This window comes from Heliangelus exortis, chromosome 13 (assembly GCF_036169615.1).
Source record: "Heliangelus exortis chromosome 13, bHelExo1.hap1, whole genome shotgun sequence".
Taxonomy (NCBI): Eukaryota; Metazoa; Chordata; class Aves; order Apodiformes; family Trochilidae; genus Heliangelus; species Heliangelus exortis.
The window spans coordinates 11,315,872-11,343,799 of NC_092434.1; the positions used below are offsets into that span (position 1 = coordinate 11,315,872).

Genomic DNA, 27,928 nt, shown 5'->3' on the forward strand with positions numbered 1-27,928 from the left:
GAAAAACTGATAATTAAAGGCTATATAAATGGTAAGGAAGATGAAACAGATGGCTGTAACATAATTCTTGAGTCTTAACTAGCACTTAGCACTAACTCTACTTTCATCTGGACAAATACAATAAGACACCTATGTTGACATATGCAAGGTGCACTTAACTACTTTTTATTATGTAACTGAGGTATTAAAATTGTCTTGAAAAGCAGATGTCTAAAGAAGAGAAAATGATAGGAGGAAGAGAATAGTAGTCATTGATTCAGTATTCAATGATTAGTAGTTGTTTTTTAGTTCCAACGTCCTTAACTTAATTTCCATGCAAAGCCTCTGTCTTATTCCTCTACTAGGGTGGATAGTTTGGGAAGATGGGAGGAAATCTACCATTTTTCAACAAGAATTATTTATGAAGACTTTTTTAAAAAAAATGAAGTATAATAAGCTAAAAGTGTGTGCCTTTCACACGCTTCGTATAGTACACTTCCTATATATACACTGTCATTATACACAAGCACCTTGTATATACATTGACACCACCTTCCCTAGGAAATTAGAAGTCAATAGATAGTGAACCTTGTGCTGTATCTTCTCTTCCTCTAACATAGATTTCACAAGGAATCTCCTCCATCACCCTGTCTTCTATGACTTGCTCGGGGCAGTCATGCCCTTGTTTGAATGTGTAGCTGCTTTTCTTGAATGTGCTATTAAAGGTTTTCATTGGCTGCGGCTGCGCAAAATCATTGCGGAATGGAAGTTCCATGGAGCTGAGGTTTGTCCTGCTTTGTTTTATGTTAGAGGCCTGTGAGCCACAGTGGTGGTCATGAATGCATCTGGAAGCTGTTGAAGGGCGTCTCATTTTCTGATAGTTTTCAAGTTCTTCTGACAAATCTGCCAAGTCTGCAGAAATTTCTTTGTCCCTTAGTGAAAATAGCTCATAATGTGGAGGATCAAATACTTCCTGGAAACCAGTTTTATTGAAAGCAGTCTTGCAAGCCATAACCTTTTTGCGAGGTTGCTTTACTTGTACTAGGATTGAAATGATGAGAAGAACAAGAACTATCCCTGATGTGATTCCAATGATGGTTCCATGAGTTCTGGTGATTTGTTCAAACAATCCAGATTTTTTCTTTTCTGCAAAGAAAAAACAAGCATTATAAAGCTTCTATTTTCCATAGTTTTGATACTACTTTGACTGGTACTTCATATGAAAACACACAAGATGGCAGCATCAGAACAAGATGGTTTACCATATTTAAAATTCTTACTTGAAGATTAAAATCTTCCTGTTGTATTTCTGTTCTGTAAGCATACTTGTCCTGGGGAACTAAACAGTTCTACAGTGAGACTTTGCAACATCTGCTACAGCAGGAGAAAAGCATTTAAGAATATGTGGAAGAAAATGTAGTAGCCTAAATGTTGCGTATGATCTTCAGATAACTGGCTCCTGGCATTTGGATGTGTGTTATGCACCTCTAAGCACTCCACGGAGTGTACTAAGAGAGTTATATGCCATCATATGCTATTTGAAACAACCCATATACTAAACAGAGTCCCAAGGAACTGGCTAATAAAAAGTTCTATCTGAAATACAGTTCTGACTCTTAGACTGTTTACTCTGAGTTCCATTTATAACTTTACTGGGGAGGAGATGTCCCCTTGTCCCCTTAGATACTTGTGTTACTGTCTTTGTGGGAAGTATGAATTTGAGTGCTATGAAAGCTGTCTCATCTGTCATCTAGATAGTGTGATTCTTGGAGGATATTCTCACAAAAAGTTGTTACATAAAAGTCTTCTCCAGATTGACTTTTTAATCTATTTTTGTGTCACTGGACTAGGCATGATAGGTTACAATATGCTCAGATTTAAAAAGCTATTGATGTGAACTAAAAGAAGTCTGGGTGCTTGCAGTAATTGAGCACAACTGTGAGAAGCTTTTTTTTTTCCCCTTTTTTTTTTTTAAAGTCTAGATATGGCTCATTTGATTGCATCAGTCTCCCTTAGCTTGCAACATGGATCCAGTCTTTAGCCGTCTCTTAAACATCTGCTGTGCAAGTACTAAAGCAGAATTTAGATTGTATTCAGCATAAGACATGGGAAATTATTGAGCACCAGATATGTCAGTTTACAAATAGTGGGAAAGACAGCTTCTTCACATTGAAATATGGTTTTTATGGAATTCATTTTTTTTTAAATACTGCAGTACTTGAGGGAAGTGTACATTCTAGGCAAGATTCTAGAAAGCAGTTCTAGAGATGGGTAAGAGATCTGGAAATTGCATTTAAGAGAGAAGAGGGAACACTGACTATTATCAAAGGTTTGTTTAGAGGAAGCTTACTTCCACATTTAGAACTTGGCAGTTATGGATTAGTTTTGATAACTGGAAAGCTTCTATAAGTCAGCTTGAATGAGTGTTTATGAGTGGTGTGAATTTTTTTGTTTGCCAAAAATGCAATTTAAAAGTAATTTTAAAATAATTATTTTAAAAATGAAGCTGGGATTCTGTGTTGAAAAACTTTGCAAAATTTTCTCTAAAGAAGGTCTTGAACCCTCCTGCAAGGTTGATTTCTTTGAAATGGAGTACATATTTAAATCTTTCAGGACTTTTGTGTTCAGACTTACATATGCCATTCTATTTATCAAAAAAATCCAAGCTCAAGTTTGTTGTGTTGTTATTTTTGTTTTACCAGGAAAAAATGTTGGTCTTGAACTGACTTAGTTGCAGCTCTGAAAATTCAGTTAATGTTGAAGCACGGGTTAATCTATTTCTGCTTTAGCAGAATAACAGTATCCTCAAATCATGACAATTTTTCCTATAACATCTACTATTGAAGCAAATCTTTACTGTAGTTCTGATGCCTTAAACAATACTCCCTTACTCAGAGTTCTAGAAGCAGTGGTTTACATGTGACTTTTCCATTAGCAGTGATGACTCCATAACAATTCCTTTTCCTCCCACTTTCTTACACTGTATGCAGCAGTTGTATTTACTGAGTTAGTCTGTGATTAACAACTTAAATACAATTTAAAAACATTTGTCTTTGAAGGCTGTTGCTTTTATTTCATCCCTGAGAAAGGCTTTTTGTGCTTGAAGGCTTGTCTGTCTTTTTCCAGCTGTTTTTTTTCTCTAATAAAAGGCATTACCTGTCCCTACAATCCTTGCTTCATTTAAAGTTTAGAGATAGATAGGATGCAACCTGGCAAATACTAAGTTATTTTTCTTGTTAAGCTGACATCCTCTTAAAATAGGGAGTATATGCTGAATAGGAAGAAATTTAATCATAAAGCAGTAAGACCAATATTCAGCAAGCTTACGTGTCTCCTGAGTTTAAATAAAAATTTGGAACACCTTCCTGAGATTAGTGGAATAGCTGTCTTCAGCATATTTCCAGGAAAAACATTTCATGACTTCCTTGAAAGGCAAACTGACAAGCCCAGCTCATAAAGGCTCTGTGTTGCACTATATTCACCTCTGCAGTGATTTTCATCCCAAGGGTATGCACAGTTCTGAATGCCATTGCAGACTAAAGAATTATTGATGCACATGTTGCTATGGCAGAAGTAAGTGTTGCCTGAACAGGGAGCTGCAGGAGAGAAACAAAAGAAAACATTAGGAATTTCCAGTAACATGCATTGAAATAAAACTAGTAAATTCCTGTGCTTTTAATATGCATAGTTATTCTTTATCTCCATTTCAAATGCAATCACTTTGCCTGCACATCACTAATTATCAGATGATTTACCCTCTCTTGATGTGTGCATGCTTTCAGGTGTATTATCAATGCCATAGAAAAAAATCTTGCTCAAAATAGGTAGCAGATACAGTGACACAATCATGGAAGAAGATGCTTTAATTCTTGTCTTGAAAAAACCTTAATACTTAAAACTTGCATGCTTGCCATCAATTACATATTTATCCAGTCTGCAATGTATGTGCTAGGTAGATGGTATAGCTCGCTGTGAAGCAGTTCCCAAACATCTGCATTTTAGAGCCCATTAATTTCTTAAGGCAAATCAGATTTCAGCCTGTGGAGGCTTGTTTTAGTGATTGTAAGAGATTTCAGTAACTGGGAGCATCCAAGTCATTCCTGTTTGTGAATCAAAGCTCTTAGATCCTCCTATTAGAGCTAATGCAAGGATTAGGAAACAGTACAGTTTAGCTTTTTATCTGTCTATATATAGTTAGAAGTTTGAAGAAATAAATTAAATGGAGAGTTGCCCTAAAGATTTTATGCTTCCATGAATGATTGTTATAGCTCCTTGACATTAGAAAAATATATTAAAAACTGGAAAAGAATTATTACTATTTTCATATAATATACACAGGGAATTCTTTATGAATTCAGGGCACTAGACAAGATATTGATTTTTCTCTTTCTCTGTCTCAGTTATATGGTATTTTTATGATAGAAATGTCTATTTAGTGGAGTCAGTTATATATTAAACAGAAAAGATGTGTGATACACATTCCACTGTTGGGTTTCATTGAATTTATTCTTGAGCAGTCTGGGTTCTCCAGAACATAATGCAAAACCCAAAGGGAAGGGTGACTAGTCCTGAATAAAGTGTGTTTCTCAGCTCTTCTGTTAAGCTTCAGTGTCTCAGAGACAAAGAGAAGTTATGCCTAAAAGAAAATAAAATTAAAACCTTTAGTTCTGAATTTGCATTTCCTAAATCCTAAATATATGCTGTATTCCCATTTCTTACTCCACTGGATTTTGGTAATCTGTGCTCATTTTAAGCTTTTGTATTAGCTTCCTGTTACTGCTTAATGCCTGGCAATGTGGCAAGAAATTTCACATGAGAAGCTTGTGCCCTGCAAGCTCACTGCAAGCTCTGTAGCACTTTCTTGTAATACAGAATGTGTTTAGAGTATATTTTAGAAGAGTTTATGTAATTTCAATATTTAAAATGTGTCATAGTAACCATCATATGTATCTTCCTTGTTCAACTGAATTCAGAATGAAACTGCATTGAAAGTAGGTTCACTCTGGAAGCACCTATGGGGAGATAAGACTAATTAGTTTTTGCTTCTGAATTTGGAAATCAATATTGGACAATCTTTACCCTATCAATAGAGTCATAATTTAAACAGAATAGTTTAAAAAGGTTATATATGTAATAGGGTAAAATATCTACTGAAATACTTCTACCTGAGATAACAGAAGATCTATGAAATTTGTGTCCAGAGGGGGTGTTGTGCATCCATGCACACCTGCTGGTGTTTCAATATGGATCTGTAAGGAGTTCTAGTTCTTTGGGAGGCACGGAGGTAGAACTAAGCAAGACATGTTCCCTTTGTTATTTCCCTGAAATTCTGCTGCTGCTTCTCCATCTGCCAGCACATTCCTATGAACTTTCTTTAACATTTTGAGCATGGCTTTTGTTCAAAAGTTCTTAATGTTGGCACAAATAGACTTAATTTACCTGTTGGCTATTTGGGGAGTACAAAGTCTGAAAGTCACCATGATTGATGGGTTCCTGTCCAGGCAAGGAACATAGCAGGACTCTGATGCCTAAGACTAGTGAAATTTTCAGTGTTCTTTATATCTAGCATTACTTATGTATTGCATCAAGACAGAAATCAAATCCATAGCTTTTTAACATTACTGCTAGCTGAATTATTTAGTCAAATTTGCAAGCAGCACTAGGTGTGTGTCAGGCGATTGTCATGCACCATTAGTCTATGTAAATCTTTTCAGAAATATTGATTATTTTCATGGTTGGTTTCATGTAATTACATATCATTAGAAAGGCAGAAGAGAAAAATAGCTTAATGATCTGAAAATAAGATAAACATAATTTAAATTTTTTCAGTTAGAAAAAATTCTAATCAGTAGATTGTTTGAAAATACATAAAATATTTTTCAGTCTCATACTTTTCAATTACCCTACCCAGGAAAGCCAGCATCTCCAGCTAGAAAGTAAATAAGAATAACCACATACCTTCTGTCAATGACTTTTGAATTGCTTTAAAGTCAGAAGTTTGGAAAGTTACGTAGCTTTAGGAGTAGTTACTGTTTCAACCTTTTTCACTTCAAAAAACCCCAAACTGAACAACAAAAATCTCTAAAATAACCTCCCAGAAAATGAAACTCGACAACAATAACCCTCTATTCCAATGTTTATAATATAGATTGATAATTTTCCTGGCAAAGTTTATAGCATTTTCTAGATTGAAAGCTGGAATAACTTGCACTACCACTAATGCTGACTGTATTGAAATAAAAGCTACTGGAAAAGCAGGTATAAATTTTGCAAGCAAGGTGTGTTTAAAACTGATATTTACTGATATTCACAGTATCTAAAGTTCATTAAATGCCTATTGTTGCATAAACAGTTGCAAAGTAATCAATAAGCTATTTCTGTTATAAGTCTCTTACTTGAAAAAGATTGTTTTGCAGACAGCTAAGTTTCCTCAAGTGTTAAATTCTACTGTTTTATGAAAGAGAATATAAAGTCTACTTATCTGTAATCTCAATTTTTTATCAAGGTGGTAACTTGAATCCCTTTTTGGACTGACTGCAGACAGTTCTGTCAGAGAAGTTTTCTGTGACTGCAAATCTGTACTATTCATTTGTCATGCAGACATGTTTGAAAACCTTCGGCATGAGCACAGGTCTGATCTCCTGAAGTAGCAGTTGTGTTTTATTTGGCCTTCCCTGTGTATCTCATTTGCTTTGCAGTTCTAAGCTTAGTCTACTTTTGTGCTTTAGATTCTTCTTATTTTCAGGTTCTGAAATGTGGACAGTGTTGTTCTTTGTAAATATGTTTATACTTATAACTATTTTAAAGCAAGTGTTTAATTTACCTGGAAGTATGTGAAGGAAAAAGAAACAACCTTTTTCATGTGTTCCTACTGCATAACAGGATGCTTTTCTTAAAATACCTGGAGTACCCTGGTATCACAATAGGTAGTTTAAAATCTACTTACGATCCACAAATGAAGTGAAGAGCATTCTGAATCTGCTCAGTCTGCTGCCTTCATCCGCCCACATTCGTACCACGCCTGTCCCGGTCTGCAGCGTGACATCATTTGCCACTGTGCTGCAAAACTTTGCCTTCAGGTTTTCAATAGAGCTACTTCCATCATACACAGCCACAAAGTTTCTTTTGCATTCATTGGAATGCTCCATTTGATAGTCAAGAAATCGCAAATAAATCTGTTAGAAAAGAGAAATTAATGAGTCAAGAGAAGTAGTAAGGGAGGCAGTTTTCTTTCTTAGCAAATCTTGAATAAGTTGGTTTGTACCCTTACACATATGGGTAACTCCCAGTCCACACCACTTTTAAACTTGCTCTTACTACATGCCGGCATGGATTATTGCTTCAAATTTGTCTTGGGCATGTTTAATTTCTCTCCTCTCCCCAAAACAATCTTTACTTAAAACTTTACTTTGATATATTTTTGCTCCCTTTGGGGAAAAAAGGAAGAAGTAATACACTTGCTGAAGAAAGCCCTAAGCAGCACTGCTAAGTGAGTTAATCTAGAGGAGACAGAAGAAAAACGTTAAATGTGGTGGAAGAATTTTAATGGTATTTTGACTGTCCTCTTGTCATCCTTTTAAATTCATAAACACAATGTTAAAATTTGAGGGAATCTATTTAGAAAAGGTCTGAAGTAAAATCAAGAAATAAAAATTTGTTGCTTCAGAATGAATGCTAATTACTGAACTAGAGCAACGTTAGAATACAGAAACCATGAAGCCAGGAGTAATCTGAATAAAAATGGAAGCAGGAGAAAAGATGGAAGAATTAATAAGTTTTAGCCAATCTTAATTCCTCCAAAAGGAGAAATCTAATCCAAGAGAAGGCAGTGTATATGGTAGAAAATATACAGCAAGGAAACTGGGACACCAAGATAGCACTTGCAGACTAAGCAAATAATTTATTTTGCTGGAGCGGAGAACTTCTGCAAAATTGTAATTCACGTAGAATTAAATGAAAAGATGACTTTTTAATCTCTTGAATGGCTCTGTTGGAATTCTCAAGATCACAGAGTTGATGAAATATGTAACTATGTCACTTAAGCACTTAAGCATAAAGTTCGTCTTCAAACTTTACAAATTCCTCAGACAACCATTACTTTGTCAGAGAAGAAATCTGTTCATGTGGAGGCTGAGGTCTTCTCCATGGGGGAAGATGTGTTCTACCACTATGCATGAGGTCTTCAATATGTTTCCCAGATAAGTTTGGGGCTAGACTGTATGCCTTTTAAGTACAGTTTACAATTACATTTCTGGCTGATACTATGGATGCTAAAGCCCTTTTGCACCGTGTGTTTTTTCATGCATCTGTCTAATGACAAGAATCTCCCAGAATCTTGTTTAGTTTGTGGAACAAGGAAGACAAAGTACTGCTCTTACTACTTCTGTATTACATATTTTTCTGCCCTTTTGCCATATCTTGCTTTTAACCTCAGCTAATGCTAAAGCCTTTTAAAATTGGATTTTAAAGAATTTACCGAAACAAAACCAACCATCTTTCTGTGTGCGTAGAAAAGATACCCCCCCACGTACACTTAACAGGCTCTATTGAAAACTAGTTGTTAAGGGGGATTTTTTGCTACTGTCTTTGTTAGATTTACTGCTGGAAATTTCCAGCTACATTGAGACCCTGTCTCCCATTGATGTCTTATCTTGGAAACACGGGTGAGAGCTGTAAGTGCTAGTATTTGGGCTGAGAGATTGTGTTTTCATTTAGTGATTGATTTTATGTATCTGCTGTGAAGCCACAAGAGAAGGTAAAAATTAATTAGCACACTTTTAATAGAGCTATCCTGTGTATGAAAACAAAGGAATAATTCCATTAAAAGAGCTCAGGCTTGCAAAGCTCCTTCAGGTCAGTGTGACAGGCAAGCAAACATAAAAGGTCCTTACTCTTATACTGGTTATTCTAGAAATTTTATAAAATCTTAAGGTAATTTATTAAATATATGTTATGCAGATTTTAAAAATCCCTTAATTGCTACAGTTGTGTCAGCTTTAAAAGATTATAATTATAAAAAGCTTTAATTATAAAACAAAAAAATGTCAATGCTCATTTTTCTCAAAAGACTGTTCCATATCAGATCTAATACATTTTATCATAATTCTGCCAGAATTGAAGATTAAGAAATCACTGTCAGAATACTTTAAGAATTATTTATCAATAATGTTTCAACATAATAATTTAGGGTAAACTTATCTCAGTTACTAACCCAAATGTAACTCTGCCTTTTGGCAGCATTCAATACTTTCTTAAAATACTTAAGCATGCTACCTAGTGCACTCAAGTGGCAATATTGATTTTATTATTGTTTTTGGAAGAATGGGTACTATTACTTAGGCTGGTATAAGGCTCTTGAGAGTTGAGTCTTTGCCTCAAAAGCTCAAATGTATTAAGAGAATCTTAGTTTCTTGTCTTCTTACTGTCATCTTAGTTTGCCATCTTAGAACAATCTGGAAGTTGGTGAATAGGGGTGGTTAGTTAACTATTAGGAGTAGGTTTGTAACCTTGGCAGCTACTGCTTAAAAAGCTCATTAATTTTTTATATGCAAGCGGAGAAATGTGTTTTAATACACATAGTGAAGCCAAGTTACAGTTGTGTGTGCTATAAGGAGCAAGAAGTATTCTTTGGTGAAACTCTGTTCAAAAATGAACCCCAATTTTTTTTTAAAAGAGCATACAGTAGTGATGTTTTCATAAGCAGTGTCTAGTTCAGCAGGCATGATCATAAATATTCAGGTACCTATTGCTAATTTTTGCCTTGAGCAGCTAGTATGTCTCTTTTAAGGTTTGGGCAGAAAAACTCTAGAAATTTTACTGTGGTATTTTAGGAGGGTGTGATCCTATAGCTAGGATCAGAAGAAAGAGAGTGATAATTCTACAGCTGCTCCCAGGTAATGACTTGCATTTTAGGTCAGACTGTAATGAAAGTGGGTTTTGAAGTGCTGCATTGTGAATTAGATTGGGTAGGAGCAGATGTGTGTTCTGTTGACTTTAAACAAACCCAATTTCTCCAACAGAACTACTGGAGGCAAAATTTTAAACCATGGCAGCAAGATTTACTGGAATTTATTTAAGCTGTTAGCCAGCATTTTTGCCTGAGGTTTTCCAATAAAAGAGTCCAGGTCAAATGCCCTAGAAAACTATTGCTTAAACAGTTTTCACAGTTATTTTGTGTATCAAGTTTCAGCTAACAGGAGGACAACACTGTGGGCTTACTGTGTAAATTTAATTTCAGTAACAATCCTCTATCTGGATTTCCTAAGCCTCTGATACATAATTCATTTCAGTGAAAGTGAGACATTATGCAGATGACTGTTGGTGACTATTACCTGTTACTAATGATTTGGAAACCCATTATATGCTGAATGATATGAATGAAACCCACCTTAGCATTTGGAGTAGCCTTAATTGTCCATATGCAGTCGATTGCTTGTCCTGGTTTTGTTTTTCCTTCCTGTTCTACTTGGCTGGAACGTACTATTCCATCAGCTCCTGAGAGCTCAAACTGGCAGTCTAGGGAGAACATATGCATCGCTGTCAAGTGCAATATGGTATTAATTTAAAATTTCATTTATAAAGAAATTGTTACTGTAATACTAGACCTGGGATGGGATTTAAAATGCCTCCTAGGTAAGTGAAGTCAGGATCTGTAACAGAAAGAAGTCATGAATCACAGGAGCCATCAGTGCTTGAGAATCACTTCAAGGTTTAGTATAATCTGAAGATTTTGACCATTTTTTATTATGTCACAATAAAATTTTCCAGTTTACTGACTCGATTAGAGGGCACATCTTTTTTTAGATGATAACATTATTCTCCAAAGATTGAGTTTACCTGAATAAGGTAATTCTATACTGACAGCTCTGATTTCCAGCATACCAAAAATTACTATTTGCTATTTTGTTCCTATATTACATTCTGAATTGAACTATATCAGTTTTCACTGAAATCACCAGAGCTCCACATGAGTACAGGGGATCTGTCCATGTACATAATTTTTATCAGTTGAGTCTGTCTAGTTATAAGCAATGTGAACAGGAGTAGTTTAGAAGAGTAAATCAACACTTTGAAATTTTTAATTGCTGTTATTAAAAGATACAAAGTAGCACAGTTCAGTACTAAAGATGCTTTTCCCTTGGGTACCCATGCCTCTTCCATTAGGGCAGGTAGCATAGTTCAAGACATAGTTTATGAAGGCAGAATTTCATGCTGATTGCTCAACTATTTTTACCACACTCCATGTAAATGTAGAGGAAAGAAAAGGAAAGAAAAATATCAGTCCTTCAGTTAATGGAGTCTATTGTGAAAACAATACACAGCTCTACCCTAACACATTGCGTAAGTTAGTTTTGAAAGTGATGTTAGTGAAATGCCTTTGGAAATGGACTTAGCACAATGTGTAAGTACTGTCCCTGTGAAAATATTTTAACATATTATTCTCAGTGGACTGGGCACCCTGTTAATCTGAAGTTTCTTTGTCTAAAATCCTAGCAAGCTATAAAGCAGTACAAGCAGTAATACATAATCATGAATAGTGTTTTCCTGTACCTGTCAGATAAAGACAACATTAAAATTACACCTGTGTATACACTTAAGAGTAGTAGTAGAGCTGGTATTTGTATATTGTCTTTCATCCCAAAGGACAGTAAAATTCTGATAACTACATGTTAGTATCTATGAAGTACAGCAGTCAAGCATTGCACAAGGACATAAGGTCAAATTTTCTTGTAAAAAGAATGCCCTGTCAGTTTTAAGTGGCCCCACAGAGCAGATGCATTTTTTATTTGTCTAAAGGCACTGTCAGTATATTATTCTCTCCTTCATACCATGTGAACTACACAGTACTTTGAGCAAGAAACGATTCTGATGTCTGAGCCTGTGGTTTGAGGGAATCCAGTTATACTGAGAGCTGATGTATAGTTTAGACTGTATAGATACTGCCTGTGGCCTTCCTGATCGGATATTTAAAATGTTTTGCGTCTAGCTGGAAATGCTTTAGATGTTTTTTCATGGTGTCTTGTAGTCCTAGAAAATAACCTGGTGAAAATGCCAGCTATATGTCTACATGTGGCTATATGTCTACATACTCTCTCTATTACTACCACTGGTGAAACTGGCTAGTTGGTGAAACCTTCAGCATGAACAAGATCAGCTGACTTCTCCACTAGCAAATTACAGACATGTAGCTCCCTTCAGTCAATTTTCTAAAGTGATCTTAGGTAATTCTGTAGGATTAGCAGGACTGAGATGAACACATTGTCACTTTGCCTTCATAAGCATTTAGGATGAAATGCAGCTGTAGAGTGCCAGCAGAACACATTGACAGGAAGCAGATGGTCATTAGCAGAATTTTAGTCACCTTTACCTGGTATAAATGAGTACTTTGCTTGAAATCCCTTTCCTTCCAGCTCCTCATCAGAAGTAAACTTGATCCACATAAATCTTCCTGTTGATCTAATTAGCGCAGGACTTTTCAGGCCACAGTAACGATTAATGAGAGGGGAGAAACCAAAAGGTCCATCTCGAACCTCCAGATGATCAAACCGACACTCAAATGAGGGTTCTATGTAATAAGGTTCATCAAAAGTCAACTCAATTCTTTGTCGTGGAGCAGCTAGACATAAAAAATTGAGCAAAAGATTAAATGGAGATCTATATAAAAAACACATCAAACATGAAATAATAGAAATAATGGACAGGCCTCCAAAACATCAAAATAAGAGACTGGAAAATTCAAAGAATACATCTGGCACTCTGCTACAAAAACTCAGATACACTGAATTTTATGGAATTTTTTTGCTGATCTTTGAACATTCATAAATTAGATAAATTTAACACATCATTAAGGTATATGCAAGTTATTCAAACAAGGTTTAATATTAACATATACATTAAAACCAGTGTTCTGTGAAAACAAATTACCCAAAAAAGTACCCTCTTTTGCTACACTGAGGGATGTAGCAAAAGAATACCAAAGAAATATATAGAAAGAACTACTCACTTGCATGTTTCCTAAACCTTAAACCTAACTTTGTAGATCTTTTGTCAGGAGACATCTTTTATAAGAATACTCAAAGAAAATGCTTCCTATATATGATTAATATGCAGGTAACTACAGATGTTGGTAAGTCTGACCCAGTGACAAGGTCAGACCCTTGAATCCTGGTGAGATATGGGTATGGCTACTTTGTGACTGGATTTGCACATCTGTAGTTCAGAATTGTGACTTTATATTTTATTAATAGATTTAGTTTTATTTGTTCTTGTTATCTATTGAGCTATATGACCTCTTGTATACTGGAGTGACAGTGTTAAAGAATCACATACTGTCTGCTTCTGAATGTAAAAATTATTTACTGATATGTCTCTTAACACTCTGCTTAGACCTTTTGCCTTACTTATATAAGAACCAAAAATATTCCTAGCTGTTTGCATGTATTTACTGTGCCCTGCAGGAAAGACCTTATCTAGCTAGAAATTGTGCAGGACCTTTGTCTCATTCAGGTACCTCTAAAGTTTCTGTATAAGGACTGTGAGGACAGAGGCATAGAAGCTGATTCTAAGCCCCATGGAATCTGTCATATGCAAGGGATATTTGGCAATTAATCTGATAATTCCGAACTCTGAAGCTGAACAGATCTACTCTCCAGAGTCTTCACTGCCAGGGAAGATGCAAACCTTCAGATATGTGCTCATATAAGCAAAAATGAGGGTCTTTGTGAGCTAGTACTATACTGTACAAATAAAAAGCCACTGAAACATATTACTGGAAATATTTTAATAAATTGATACATATCTGATTAAGCTGACTAAGACTTCAGTAGGTTTTGGGTACATTCTAATATGAGGAAAAAACAATTAATGTGTCCCAAGTCTTGAATATATGATACGTGGCAGTATAGTAAAGTGACATAGTTTTAACAGTCCAAGACTATCCTGTTACCAGTAAGGTTATGACATGACAAAAGACATACAGCATGTACCTTCTAAGATATAGATGCACTCTTGATTTGGTGGGTACATGTTAGGGTAGTTTGGTGAAGAAAAATGTCCTCCATTGCTTGTCCGTACCCAATTGTCACACTGGTTAGAAGGAATGCGATTCACTCCAATGTTTTGACCACCTTGAGCAGGGGAAAAAGGTGATCAAATAAATTTCTCCTGCAAGCACACAGGTTTGATTTTTGCATAAGTAAAACACTGGCATAACATATTATCCTATAAAAGAAGAGAGTAATTTGATTTTGTTGAAAACACTCTCATATGTTACTTGTTAATTTCTAACAAGGAAAATCTTGTGTTTAGTTTAGGGATGTGGTATATCCTAAAGAGCTCACAGGTTTTGAGTATCAAATATATCCTGTAATTCTTGGGAATACAGGGAGTACTTTTTTTTACCCAGGTCAGTTTACGTTTTTTTTATACTCTTCTAAGTCAAACAGTCACAGTGACTGCCAATGTAGCAGCATTATTTTATGGTTTGTCTTCACCCCTATGCAAGTGTAATAAAAAACATTGGTTATATTTTTGGCCCTGATTCAAAAAATTCCATGGACTTCCATGCTGTGAAGTACACAGCCCTTAGACTGAATATCTATTTACAATGATTTACTGTAATACATAATGTTTATAACAATTAATTATGATATGTGAATACCTTAAATACAGTGTAGTGGTAGTTAATAAAATGACTAGCAATAGGTATATTGCAGTGGTAGCTAAGGGTCTCTTAAGATCAAAATTGCTTTCTTAGGTGTACAGGGAAATATGATCCTTGACTGAGATTGTGTGGTTTACTAAACCAGTGCACAATGCTGGAGCATTTGCAGAAGTGTTGTTCAGATTTTCTTCTCCAAGGAGAACAGAGCTGGGAATAGTATTATTGCTCTGATATTCTTAAGTACCATGGGCCATTCTCCTTGATACCAGAGAACTGGAGAGAGACACAGTATATGTAGTTTCTGGTATTTTTTTCCAAAATCTTCCACACTGCTCTCATTATTTATATTTATGCAGGTTTTCTTAGCAGACCTTTGAGAGTGAGTCCATGCTGTAGAGGTCTTAGCTGCCTCCAGTAAATTACATTGCCTTCCACTGGTATCCTGGCAACTTTTGATTTATGGGCGTGAAAATTATTCCAGGAAGTTCTGTAGGTGTCTGTTCAAGAAATGCTTTTCTCTGATATGTGGGTTAACCCCACATATGAGAAAATAAGGTTTGTAGAACTGATGTCTTCCACAGTCAGCAGGCTTCAAAAGTGTTTGTGGGTGGACTATTTGAAAAGTTTTTTGTCAGGCACAGAACACATTAATTTTCATGGTGCTTTTTTCCCCACCTTTAGAGCCTAAAACTGTAGAATTTAAAATGGGCAACTGACCTTCCATGTTTCTTGGGACTGGATGGTTTTATTTGGAAAAAAACGCAGTAAAGAGCAGGAAAATGGAAAATACTAGAATGCTCATTGGTAATTCAAGATCTATTAATACCTGAAAACAAATATTTTCTTTCACTTGTATCGCTTATCTAGAAATTATAAAACTATTACATTTTTTGAAAGAAAATCAAACCAAAATTGTACCTTGTGTCTTCTGTGCAACGGCAATCCCTTCCACTACAAGGATTGTTACTAGCAACACTGATGAGAGAAATTGTGACAGGAAAAACATTAGTAATTTATTGAAATTTAGATAGTTTTCTGCAGTCCTGTTTGAAGCAAAACCTAGAATCACTAACCAAAACAACCCAGCACATACAAAAATATGTAATTCATTTAAGTGCTTAAAATTTCAGCTTCAGAAGACCAGTGCATTTCTTCTAGATTCCTTGAGAAAGCATGTATCAGAATAGCAGTCTAATATCTACTAATTTGCAAGCATGTTATAAAATTAAAGGGTATCTATCTCCTGCATAACTTCTATATCCTGAAATGAGATGTTTCTCTGCTATCTCAAAATTTATTTATCCTAAAACTCCATTTCTGTTACATATACAAAAGACTTCATCGGTTTCCAAAAAATTAATCAGGACCACAGTGCACATTGCATGGTCTTATACCTACATGGATTTCAGGAGCACTGTAGATAGAACTGTGCTTGCAAGACTGTAACACTGCCACTATACCTGTGATTTCTGGAGATGATGTGGCAGTAGAAAATGAGTAAGATCCATGTTCTAAGGATAGAGAGACTCTGAGCAGTGACAGCTGCTAGGATGCTGATGCTGCTAGGATGTACACTGTGTCAAGCACTTGTTTGCTGAACTGTTGTGTTGGTCTCAGGTGTTGATAGATGCTGGCATTTTCTGGATATGAATTGAGTATCGGACCTGTGGAAGATTTGGTTATGCTTGTTTCTCCAACCCACTTTCTTCCTTCTTTCTCTGAAAAGAAGCTGTCTAGATGACTTTGCTTTTGGGTTTTATATTACATTTATACTTTTTTTTTTACTGCTTCCAAGATGTCTCAGTCTGAACAGCACATATTAAAGAGTCTGTATTTCATTACTCATTGACAGTTTTAAAGCAGGCTTAATGTCCAGATTTTCCTAATATGCTTTGTCTTCTTAGGGATTACCAGGAAGGGAAAAGAAAATGAAACAATATATAACTCTGCTGCTTTTCAAATCTGTCATTTGCTTCCATTTTTAGTATCTATACAATTCTGAATATATATCTGAGAGGACTAGCTAAGTAGGCCTGGACATAAGCTAGCTGATAAGAGATGGGATGCAAGTAATAAAATCTTGAGTGTCATTAAGATGGTGAATAGAGAGCAGCTACTTGTTGTCTTTTGCAAAACAAGAACCAGGGGTTATCAGACAAAGGTTGTAGGTGGCATGTTCAAAGTCAGTGCAGATTTTATTTATTTGTAATGCACATCCTTGATAATGCATCCCTAAGGTAGAAAATACTTTCAGAAACACCTTAACCTGTAAGTTGGGACAATATCTGGGGCAAATTTAATTTGCACCACTTTTTCACTCTTCCTGAGATCTCTGCTTTTGTGTTTTTGTGAAAGAAGACACCAGGCTAGATGGACCTTTGATTTAACCTGTTATGGCCTATCCCATGTTCATTTTCTGCTTGTTAATACCAACTCAAAGAGGCATAGCCTCACCACTGGAAGAAAAAAAATATTCCAGCAGGAATATTGTCACAAGAATTTTATTTTCCTATTTCTCCCTTCTCATTGCTCAGGCATCTTAGTGGCTTATGTTGGAACAGCATTTTCTCTGATTTTCCCTGTGTTGCTGTTAGACTTTCAGCCCTTTAGAGAGTTCCAGACTGAGCATGCTCTGGCTGTAAAATATGGTGATACTGACTGAACTTAGCTAGATGCTCTTGTAATGTTGGCATAGATATACCTTAGACAAAGACAGAACGAATCAAAGCTGCCCCCAGAACTGTCCATCTGGCATTTGTGGTTTTTTAGGTATGTTTCTGCTGCCCTTTCTTCTCTCTACCCATATTAAACCAGATAATATCCAATTGAGACTTTCCTCACCAACAATTGCTTTTTCTTTTTTGAGTTCACAGCTATAGGGTTTCTAAAATACCATATGGGTCTTGCAAAAACTGTTACATTCCTAAGGTTTATTTGATTTTAAGGGATGGATTATGAAATAGGTTAAAACTGTAGGTAGTTTTGCAATTTCAGTCACTGCAATAATTCTGTATTTTCATCCACATTAATATACTGAAAAATACGCCTGCTAGCTGTCATGATCCAAATACAAAGTATCAATAATTAGTCACTGCTGACTCACCCCAGATGGAAAATTCATTCTTCAGATGAAGGTATCTAGAACCTACTGCTGGTCTTCAAGTTACATATTTTCACTAGTCTTTAAAGCAAATAAATGAAAAAAATTTAATAATCTCATATTAACATATGATTATTTTTCAGAATTTTAATTTTTAATATTTCTTACAGATGGTCAACTATTTACAAATTATGTACAGTTTATTTTTGCAGCTTCTGTGTTTAAGCTGTGCATTTAATGATCTGTGTTTAGATGCATGAACTTTAATGCATTTGTACTCCTGAGATCACTTGTCCAGGACAGAGAATCTTAACAGTAGTTAGAAAGTTTTCTACACTGCTTATGGAGCAACACTTCAAAGTTGGCTTTTATCATTAATGTAAATGCAGTTTCCACAGTCCTCTATGAACTGTGTTGCTATGTTCTTCTACTGAATTAACTTTTCTTGAACATGTGTTATGCCCACCTCTTATTTTGCAAGAATGGAGAAGTCTCTATAACTTTTTGTACTGCTGCTTGAAATGGGAGATGGGGTTTGTATTTTTTTCCATAAAGCAAACAAACATGAAAATATGAGGGAAATACTTCCCTGACTATCAAAACTAATTCAGACATTTTCAAGTAACAGTGAAAAATCTGGGGATGTGCTCATTTTTTTTAGTTTGTTGTGGGCATTTGCTTGGTTGGTTTGTGCTTTTTCTTTTAGCACAGATATCTGCTGGGACTATCTCTGAAAATGTACTTTTTCTGTCTTTTTTCACCTTAAAAATATCAGTAACCACCTATGTTTATTTCAGTGATTGTGCTCTCTTGTACAGATACAGACAGGATAAGAATAGATGCTCAGATACACAACCCAGTTATTTCCCTTCTTGAAATGATGTAGACACAGAAATAAGCCTCCTAAAAGGACTTCAGAAAAAGCTGGTTGGCTTTCACTAAAACCTGTGCCATTTCTATAAATAGTCTGGAGCTGTGTATGCATGTGTAAGTGCAAAAGAACAGTGTGTATTTCCTGCAGAACAGCATGGATATGCAGGCAATTACAGAAGAAAAATGGGTTGAATATTTGTCTTACTAAGTATAGGCTGCCTTCTTTATTCCCTGCCCTTTCTATCCTCTTCATTTTGCAACTCTTCCATTTCTCACCTTCCCCTAGCAATGCCTTTCTCGTGCTCTCAACCCTTAAGATGTATTTAAAGCAGCCCAGGTAGCAAATATTTAAGGGCCTTCTGTTGTCATTGCTTTTATCCTGGGTGATAACATGATAAAGAGGTGACTGATTAATACTCTGTATGTGTGCTGTCCTTATTTCTGTGACACTGCTAGCAAAAAGGTGAAGAGAAGACTTATATCAGTTCTTTCTGAGTACGGGGCAGGGATATCTGAGGTAGTATTGCCTCCAACTGTACACATTGACAGTGGATGATAGCAAACAGGATTTTTTTAAAATGAAAACAAGGCCTATCAATATTCTGGATGAAAAAAAAAAAAAAGAAACAGGAGAAAAATCAGGATATTTTTAGACTGCTTCTATTTACCTGCTTTTGTGTGCATTTTCAAAACAACAAAGCAATCACTTGGTGTCCTAAATTCATACCATTTCCTGGAAAAATATTTTTGAATCTCAAAGACTAATTTGGGCTGTACAAGTCAGTAAGAAGGAAGGGTCTGTCTTGTAAAGATCTTATGGGATAATGCAGTGGAGAGGTAGTGCTGAACCAGTGCTCTGGTACTGCATGTGGGGACACAATTAGAACAGATGAGATTCAGCAGTACTTTAACTAAAGGTCTTCTGGCATTTCCAGAATGATGAAGAGTGACCTTGTTATGTCTGATAAATTGAAATTCAAGTAGTTAGAATGCACTTGAACTTTTGCTGTGGGACACAGTATTCCTCTGCTCCTTCTTTTTTCCTCTTTTAAAGTCTACTGTGTATCACTGACACCACTGTTCTTCAGTGTGGATGAAAGATTAACTCTAGCCTTTGTTCTGTGTTCTATTGTGGTATAGGGAGCAAAAGTGTAAGTATCTAAAAATACCACCTGAACATGGCTTACTAATGTAAGCAACACCACAAACAGTACAGGATTTCTGCACAACTGCATTGAATATCAAATGGATAGAAGAGTGAGTTTGATTGTTTTTAATGGAGGAACGTGGAGAGAATTCTACTAGAAGGCACTGAAATAAGGTAGACTGACATAAATTCCCTATTTAGTTGGTGGATATAATAGAGGTTACTGCTTCTGCACCTTATGTTGAGCCTTCTACTTCATGGTATATAAACTGTAGAAGTGGCTATCATTAAGCCAACAGCAGCACAGCCACTGAGGCAGACAGATTAAGAGGGACTTCTTATTCATGAATCTGGTATTTGCTACAGACCTTTATACTACAAGTTATGGAGCATGCTTTTGTAATACCATTTAAAGCTCTGATAGTTTGTGTGAACATTAACTAGAAATAAAGAAAAAGCAGCAAGCTTTTGTCTTTGTCTAAAAGAATCAATTTTTCATTTTATTCACTTCTTTGTATGAAATATTTTAGATCACATAGCCTTATTATAGCCAATGCTTATTACTACTCTGTTGTTGAACTAGGCTTATGGAGTAACATAAAAGAATTCCCTGAACTGGGATAATAAACTATGTATTATTTGCGGGAGTCAAGATTTTCTTTGCTGCCATTTCTTAAAATTCTCTAAAACTAACCTAAGCTGCAAAAAACCAAACCAAACCAAATAAAAAAACCAAAAACCAAAAAAAACTTATTTGTGTACTGAGGTGTAGAGATTCACAAATGAGTGGCTCCTTTTGCTCTGTAATAATAATATAATGAGAATAATTATGAGAATAATATAGTTGGTTTTAAAGCAAAAGGGTGGCCAACGTGTTGCTTAGAAAAACAAGTGCTTGGGCAGCAAATCTGACATGAGTTTGTACTTTCTGGCAAGATGTGTTGTTCAGATTTCATGGGATACGGTACTGCTCTGAGCTCCCCATGGTATGTCTTTTCCCTGCATGCTCTAGGGATCCTCACATCTAGAGAAAACAGACTAGATTTGCTGTGTGGCTCTGAGAGCAGTGTCTGTCTTCAGTGATGACAGTGGGAGATGTATGCACGCAGGGCAATCTGAGTATCAAACTGAGGAGCAGTCATGCACTACTGAGAAACAGAGTGAAAAACTCCACCGATTTTTAAAATAAAGACTTAATCATTTAGAGTATTACACATTCTTAGTACACTGGTAGTCAGAATCCTAGAGATAAAGATGACAGACATTGCTTAAAGCAGGATTCACTGTTTCATCTCCGTGCTGTACTCCCTGGATTAGGCAGCACCTTGTGTACATATAATCCAAATAGCCAGTAATTTGCAACACATGGGTCATGCATGTTAGAAAACCTTGCCAGGATGCCTGCTTATTTCTGGCAGATAGAGCCTAGAGTAACAAATGTTTGATCTTAATTATGTACTATGTTTTGCCTTATGGGAATGAATCCTTTTCTGTGTACTATTCTTAAACCTAGCTCCCAATTTGCCCTGTGTGCTAAATTTAATGTTACTTTCAGTAACTGCTAATCAGAGTATCTCAGCTTTTTTTCCCCCACATATGTCTAAACATTAATGCGAGCTGTTAACATGGCAGGAATATTTGTGATGTCATATATCCCATGTTATTATATATACGTATAAAACATAAATTACTTGTATGTGATTTGGGTGTTTTTAAGGACTCTGATCAAGTGTAGGGTCCCATGATGATACATGTTGCACAAATTCAGTGATTGTCTGATCTTCTTGTAACAAATTTCTGCAATTTAGACAGACAAGGTAAAGTGGAAGAGAGAAAATGTATACTTCGGATTTTGTCAAATCCTGTGTGGATGGTCATTTATTTTATGTTATTTTTTTTTCCCAGAAGGATAATTAAGTGCATTCCTGATTTAAGCCATTTTTTAGCTCAAACAGAAACTGTAAATTCCAGGGAATGAGATTTTTCTCTCTCCTTAGCATTTGGTGACATTTGCTAAGTAATAAAAGAAATACTGGTTTGCATCTGTTACTGCTTTTTTTTTTTCCCAGGCAAACAATTCTATTGCTGAGGATGAAAACACAGCAGTTTTCAAATCCTACATGCTCTTAAGTTCACAGTCTGTATATATTCCCTTATCTCTTGTGGTCTCAACAGGCCACTTGCAGATTGAGTATTGAAAAGCAGTTAGGGTGGCTGCCTGTACTTAGCCTATTAAGAGCTTCAGTGGCTTCCTCATATTGGAATATACTGCAGGATTGCCACAGAATAAAGTAATGGATGGTGTGCATTGGGCAAAACATATATTAGGTATTTGTAAGTCTTGCCCAGAGCATGCAAGTGGAGTTGCCAACCCACTTTTATCCTCACAAAAGCTTGATAACAGAAGTGGGCTTCACCAGCTATTAACAGTGATTCTAGTGCCTTTCTAAGATCCAAATCTTGTTAGCCAGCAGGATCTGAGTACACTCAGGTCTGCGAGTTTCATCTCACTCCAAATGTTTCCAGTAGGGCTTCCTCTCTAAGACTGCCAAAGAAACAAATCAAGAGTCCATATCTCTGCAGAGAAACCACATTAACTGATTCAGGAAGTGAATGCAGTTCTTCCATGTCACTTTGAACAAAATCATCTGCAGCACAATTCATGCCTGGATGGATCTGTGACAGAGTCCCCTCCAGGTTTGCTCAAAACATTTAACATCTCTGATCCCTTCATCCATTAGAAATCTATAAGCAGCTGTGGGCTGCTTCATTTTACCAGTTGCTCCACATACTGTTATTTATAATCTATCTTTGGGTACGTCTGTCAGCAAAACCTCTGCCAGAAGAATATCTTTCATTTTTAAAATAGAAGCTTTCTTTTTTATGTGGAAGATCTTCTTCCATTTACAAGTGGTGTGCAGCAAGAGACTGATGAGAAGGATGCATGAGCAAACCATGTTGATGAGGGGTTCCAGAAACCTTATTAAAATACATGCACTGATTTTAAAGTTCAGATGGCTTCCCTGTTAATGACAGAAATGAACCTGCTGTACATGACTATTCTGAACACATCATTCCCAGAGAGTACTTATTCCTAGAACATTTGGGTACTGATATTTTTTACTTTAAAATAGATCAGATTGTACTCTTGATCTTTATTATCAACATAGTATGTTTTTTTTGTAAGAATATTTTCAGGAATGTCTACTATGGAATTAATATTTTAAGTCCTGCTGTCTCCTGACTGTGTACAGAGGATAAATAAGTATTTTTTCTTCTAGCTCCTCACTCTGCCACCTTAGAGACTTCTCTGTGTTCATGGAATTTTATTATATGCTAAAGAAGGAGGCTTTGTGAAATGTACTGTTAACATGTTGGCAGTCCTTGCTGCATAGTGGGTCAGCTTTGCCGTAACATAAAATGGAGTGAAGAACAAAGATAAGCCAAAAGAAATGTAAAATTTTTTCGTACGTTACCTGTTGCTTTTTTGTTGAAAAATTTACACACCCCTACCCCAATCACTTGCAGTATTTGAGGCAGCTGTTGTCAGTTACATAACAATAGAAGCAGCAAACTATTTCAAGGTAGCAAGCTATTTAAATTGTCCAAGACTACAAGTGCTTTGTCAATTAAAAAAACAATTTGGAGTATAAGGCAGAAAAGCAGTGCTAGAACCCCAACTTACATCCGAGACACGAAGACTTTGCTTCAGTACAGATAAGCATGCCCATCACTGCATGTGTAACCTCTTTTGCATGTAACCAACATGTACAAGAGCATATGCAATTTCTGGTCTAATTGGAGATGTTTATCAGCTCTCTTCACTATTCCTGCAAATAATTATATTGTGAATTTCTGACAGGTTCATAAATGATGAACAGCTTATAATTCTTTTTTTTCCTGTCTAATCTCTCTCCGTGAATCAAACCTTAGGGAAGCTGCTGAAAATCTAAGCTTTTTCATTAGACAGGGATGCATAATTCAATAGCTCTTTTAGTTTCAATCTGGCATTATTCTGTACTCTGCCTGCAACCACGTATCTGATTTATACACTGAAGTTTTCTATTAATATCAATGTAATTATAACCAAAAAGTTCTGCAAAATTTTTAGTGGTCATTGTCTACTACATTTTAGGACAACTAGGGAGCTAATGCTTTTGAAGTTATGCTACTCTGGCAGCAGTACGTTTTGGACAAAGTTTGTATATGTATTAATAGCGAGGCATAATACATACCACCAAATACTTTGCTTCTTTATAACACAGCAGCTTTTTGAATCCTATTAATCCTAACAAATCATAAAGTAATTTACAAATTATTCAATCTTTTTTTTCTGTATTTGTTTTTAGTTTTTTGGGACATTGTTACACCTTTTGATTTTGGAAACAGAAGGCCATAATTCTTAGTTTCTGTGTCGAAGGAAGCATTGCTTCCTAACACTACTTGTTTGTGAGAAATTAGCTGTTAAAATCATGCCAAAATGCAAATGAGGGGGCTGAGCAGAATGGCAGGAAGTTAATCATAGTACTTCACAGTCTTGCAACCTGCCAGAGTTGGAAATAATTCTGTACCTCATTGGAAGCCTAGAAATGTTGACTTTCGAGAAGTAGCAGTAATTCGTCCTAGACCTGCCTCCTTGTTGAGTTATCAAAACAGAAACTACATGATTCTCCTTATGGCTTTTTAAGTTTATCCGATGTAGCATCTTTGTAAGTTGAAACAGTCCAAAACTACTGTACAGTCAGGATTTAACTTAGGGCTTGTGGGTTTTTTTTAACCAAATAGCATATAGAAATGAAAGAAGGAGTGTATTTGAAGAATAGGAATGAGCTCTTAGCAGACACTTTGGGGGGATAGCAGATAGGAGGAAATTCAAAATACATCCACTTCCAGTGCATAACAAGGATATTGCTTTATTAAGAAAGCAAGTGCTTTTCTCACTTACAAAGATATACAATAATACTTTGTCTAAGAGCAGTTGCATTTTACAAGCTGTGCTAGGATTAAAAAATTGTTGCAGTGTGTTTAGAATCTCATTGGAAGTTGAAGATAGGAGGAATAGGTTTTGTCCTCAACAGCCAAAACAGTGAGCACCTTGGCCTCCAATAGGTTACACACCCCTGAGAAAGCAGGTGGGCATTGGCTGTGCTCCACTTCAACAAAACCTGCAGCTATTGCAACCTCTGTCGTCATGGCCCACCACTGCTTCCACTCAGCACTGTTAGCTGGCAGATCTGGATGAGAGCAAATAATCAATGTAAGATGATGGGTTTCAGGATGAAACTAATAGAAGTTTTGCTTAACACTGTGGGGTAGGCTGTAAGAATGACACAGAAGATGTTTATTTAAATCAGCCTTTACTATTGATAGCTGAGGAACAGCACAGGGTAGTTCTGAGCAAGCATTTCTATTCAGAAGAACTTTGAATTGCTCTGAACTGAGTGTGATGGGCTTACTTCTGCCCTGTTGTACAGAGCCAAAACCGAAAACCTTTGTGGATGATGGAAGTATATACATGGACTCCTTGGTAAGAACAGAAGATTTAACTGTTTCTAAGTATTATTAAAAGATACATGACTTCACAATACACTGAGCTTCACTGTACATCATATATAGTGTAACAACTCATGCAGTTCTGCACGTAAAGCTATTTGTATGGAGAGAAAAATTGTAACTGCCATTGTGGGTAGTTTCCATGCAGCATTTAGGATGCATCTTGTAAAATACAGCAGCTTAATTTTAATGTTATTCAAAACAGTTTCCTTTTGGGATTAAATGTACGTGCCTATTTATAGGAATCCTTTTGTGTGAGTGTGTGGTTAGATGCAATAATCAGACTAGATGAAGATTTCTAGTGAAGAGGAAAGGTAATGTATGATCCTAAGTAATGATAGGTTGTTTCTGTAGTCATGGCAAGTGATGCATTTAGAATACTAACAGCTTATTGACTAATGGCTTGTGCAATTTATAGATTACTAATAATACAAAAAGAAATTTCAGTAGAAGGACTTTTTACCTGGATACCCGTGTGATTTTCTTATATAAAAGATTGGCCTGGTATCTGTTCAGGAAAAAACCTGTATAGTCAAAGTTGCAGCAATCCTTATTTCTGAAATGTAATTAAATCTGCCTATATAGAAAGCAATTAAACAGAAATGCCAGTTGTATTTTATGGTTGGTTTATAGTATTTAATGGTGTTACTTAAAGAGGAAGTAGAAAAAAAAGTGTAAGTATCTTGATTCCCCAATGTAAGCCTTATGTCCCCATGTTATCTAAACTAAGTGGATGGTTAACACCTACACAGAGAGGCAGACAGTTGAAAGCAAGTATCTTCTGTCTGCTATGCTAATAAAGGAAAGTATTTATTTAAATTTTCACGACATCTGTACTTCAGTCCAGGAACATGGGATTTTGAGGGCCATAGGAATAGTCTTGATTTAAATCAAACTTCTTTACAACTTTCATGCCATGGGAGGACATCAATGCATTTCAGAAACAGTTCTCCAAGCTGCAGTAATGTCTTATTAGCTTCAATAATGCAAGCAGATGCTCTGAAATTTCCTAACGGAATAATTTAATATTAATTAAAAAAATCCCTGACGGTTCAAGCCTGCTATTGCTAAAAAAGATACAGAATGCTAGAAATTATCTCTTGAGGCACAAGGTTAACTGCCATACCCAGTTTTATTTTCTAACAGAAAACCCTCGCCCATTGTCGAGCTGTATAAATAGTACCGTACACAAAGAAATACTTTGTGAGGAGCCGTCCTCAGTTGTTTATCTCTGAACCTAAAGAAGTTAGAAATAAGATTTAAAAGCCTCATGAGGAAGAGAAGCACAGGTGCATACTGGTCAGGCAGTAGCGTGTGACTCAGGTGTCTGATTTTTTGAAAACCTTGCTGAAAACCTGATCGCTGTTAGGCAGCTTGTTAGGAGAGTTCCGAAAGCAAAACGAGTATTTTTACCGTGAAAAGACTGGAGCCCAACAAGCTCTTGCTCTGTCTCGAGAATATACGGGGCATTGGGGCAGAGCCTCTACCACCACGGTCCCCCCCAAACCGAAGTGCTCCCGCAGTCAGCCCGCGCCCAGAGGGACCGGAGCAGCCCGCCGTGGCTGCAGGCTCCCGGCTGGCCACGGCCCCGCTTTCGGCTTCGGGCAGCTCCCGCCCTACAGCCCCGAGCCGCCGGCGGCACCGCAGCGCTGAGCGGGGCCGGGGAGTCGCCAACCGCCTGGTGGGGCGGCTTGGAGGGTGGGAGCTTCCCGACAGGAGCAGCCCCAGCAGCAGCGGAGCGGCCGCCCCTCCGCGCAGCCCCCGTGGCTCTCGCACCGAAGTTTCCGCTGGCGGTGGGAGGGCGGCCGGGGCAGAACGGAGGCCGCATGGGGCAGCCGAGGGGGCGGGCGCCTGCAGGGGACTTAGCGCGGTATCCCCTCCGGCGGTGCGCGGGGAGGTTTTCCCGCGGTGGACGCCGTGCTGCCAGCGGCTCCTACCTTCCAGCACCGAGCAGAGTTTGTGCAGAGCCATTGTCTCCCGGTCGCTCCGCGGCGGCGGCGATCACCGGCGCTCCATGGCCGCGGTCTGGCGCGGCGGCGGCTCCCCGCGAGGGCGCTGGGGTCCGCGGCTACGGCTGGGCCGGCCCCCGCCCGTCCGCGGCCATGCCCGGTGCCCCCCGCGGGGCGCGATCAGCCTCCGCCGCCCGACCTCGGAGCCGGCGCCGTGCTCAGTCCCATCTAGAGTGGGGCGCGGCGGGTTCCGTCGGGGCTGGCCTGCCCCAGGTAGTAAGGGGAGGGGGGAGGGGGGTTTCCCTGTAAGACGGTCTGAACGCAGCCCAGCAGCTCCCAGCCCGACTGAAGAGGCTGCTAGCAAATGAAGCTCATTTAAGATGAGGGGTGTTTGCCTGGATGAGCCGCTTGTACGCATGTGCCCGCCCCCCACGGAGCCCCGCAAGCAGCCGCAGCCGGCGGGGCCGTTGTGCTCCTCCCGTCCAGCCGGGCGCCGAGCGGGGGCGGCGGCAGCCGTCTTCTCCCTTTGCCTACGGGGAGCCAGTAGTGGCCCCACTGAGGTCCCCCGCCGTGCATCTGTATGGCCCTGGCCCCATCCTCCCCGCACGTCTGCTGGGATTTTCCCGTCCGCGGAGAAGTGCCCGGCGGTGCTGGCCGCCAGCAGC

At 37.6% G+C, this 27,928-nt stretch overlaps 1 protein-coding gene across 2 annotated transcripts; it reads right to left on the reverse strand.

The window, feature by feature from the left end:
* Positions 1–144: 144 nt before the first annotated feature.
* NETO2 (neuropilin and tolloid like 2) lies at positions 145–27,605 on the reverse strand. Of its 2 annotated transcripts, XM_071756840.1 has the most exons (9): positions 27,252–27,605; positions 15,560–15,616; positions 13,965–14,105; positions 12,347–12,595; positions 10,584–10,628; positions 10,367–10,494; positions 6,926–7,154; positions 3,462–3,575; positions 145–1,125 (listed from the first exon to the last, which is right to left on the reverse strand). In XM_071756840.1, the coding sequence occupies exons 1-9, from the start codon at positions 27,283–27,285 to the stop codon at positions 545–547; spliced, it is 1,578 nt and encodes a 525-aa protein (XP_071612941.1). In that variant the 5' UTR covers positions 27,286–27,605; the 3' UTR covers positions 145–544. The 2 variants fall into 2 exon arrangements, with proteins under 2 accessions (XP_071612941.1, XP_071612942.1); XM_071756841.1 differs by lacking the exon at positions 15,560–15,616 and having other exon boundaries at positions 27,252–27,418.
* Between the last annotated feature and the right edge of the window lie 323 nt (positions 27,606–27,928).

Coding starts and splice junctions, on each gene's coding strand:
- NETO2 (XM_071756840.1), bottom strand. CDS start 27,285: ATGGCTCTGCACAAACTCTGCTCGGTGCTGGAAG. Junction 12,596..13,964: donor GTGCATCTATATCTTAGAAG/GTACATGCTGTA, acceptor TTTTATGTCTAG/CTGCTCCACGACAAAGAATT. Junction 7,155..10,366: donor AGGCTACTCCAAATGCTAAG/GTGGGTTTCATT, acceptor CTTTTCTAACAG/ATTTATTTGCGATTTCTTGA.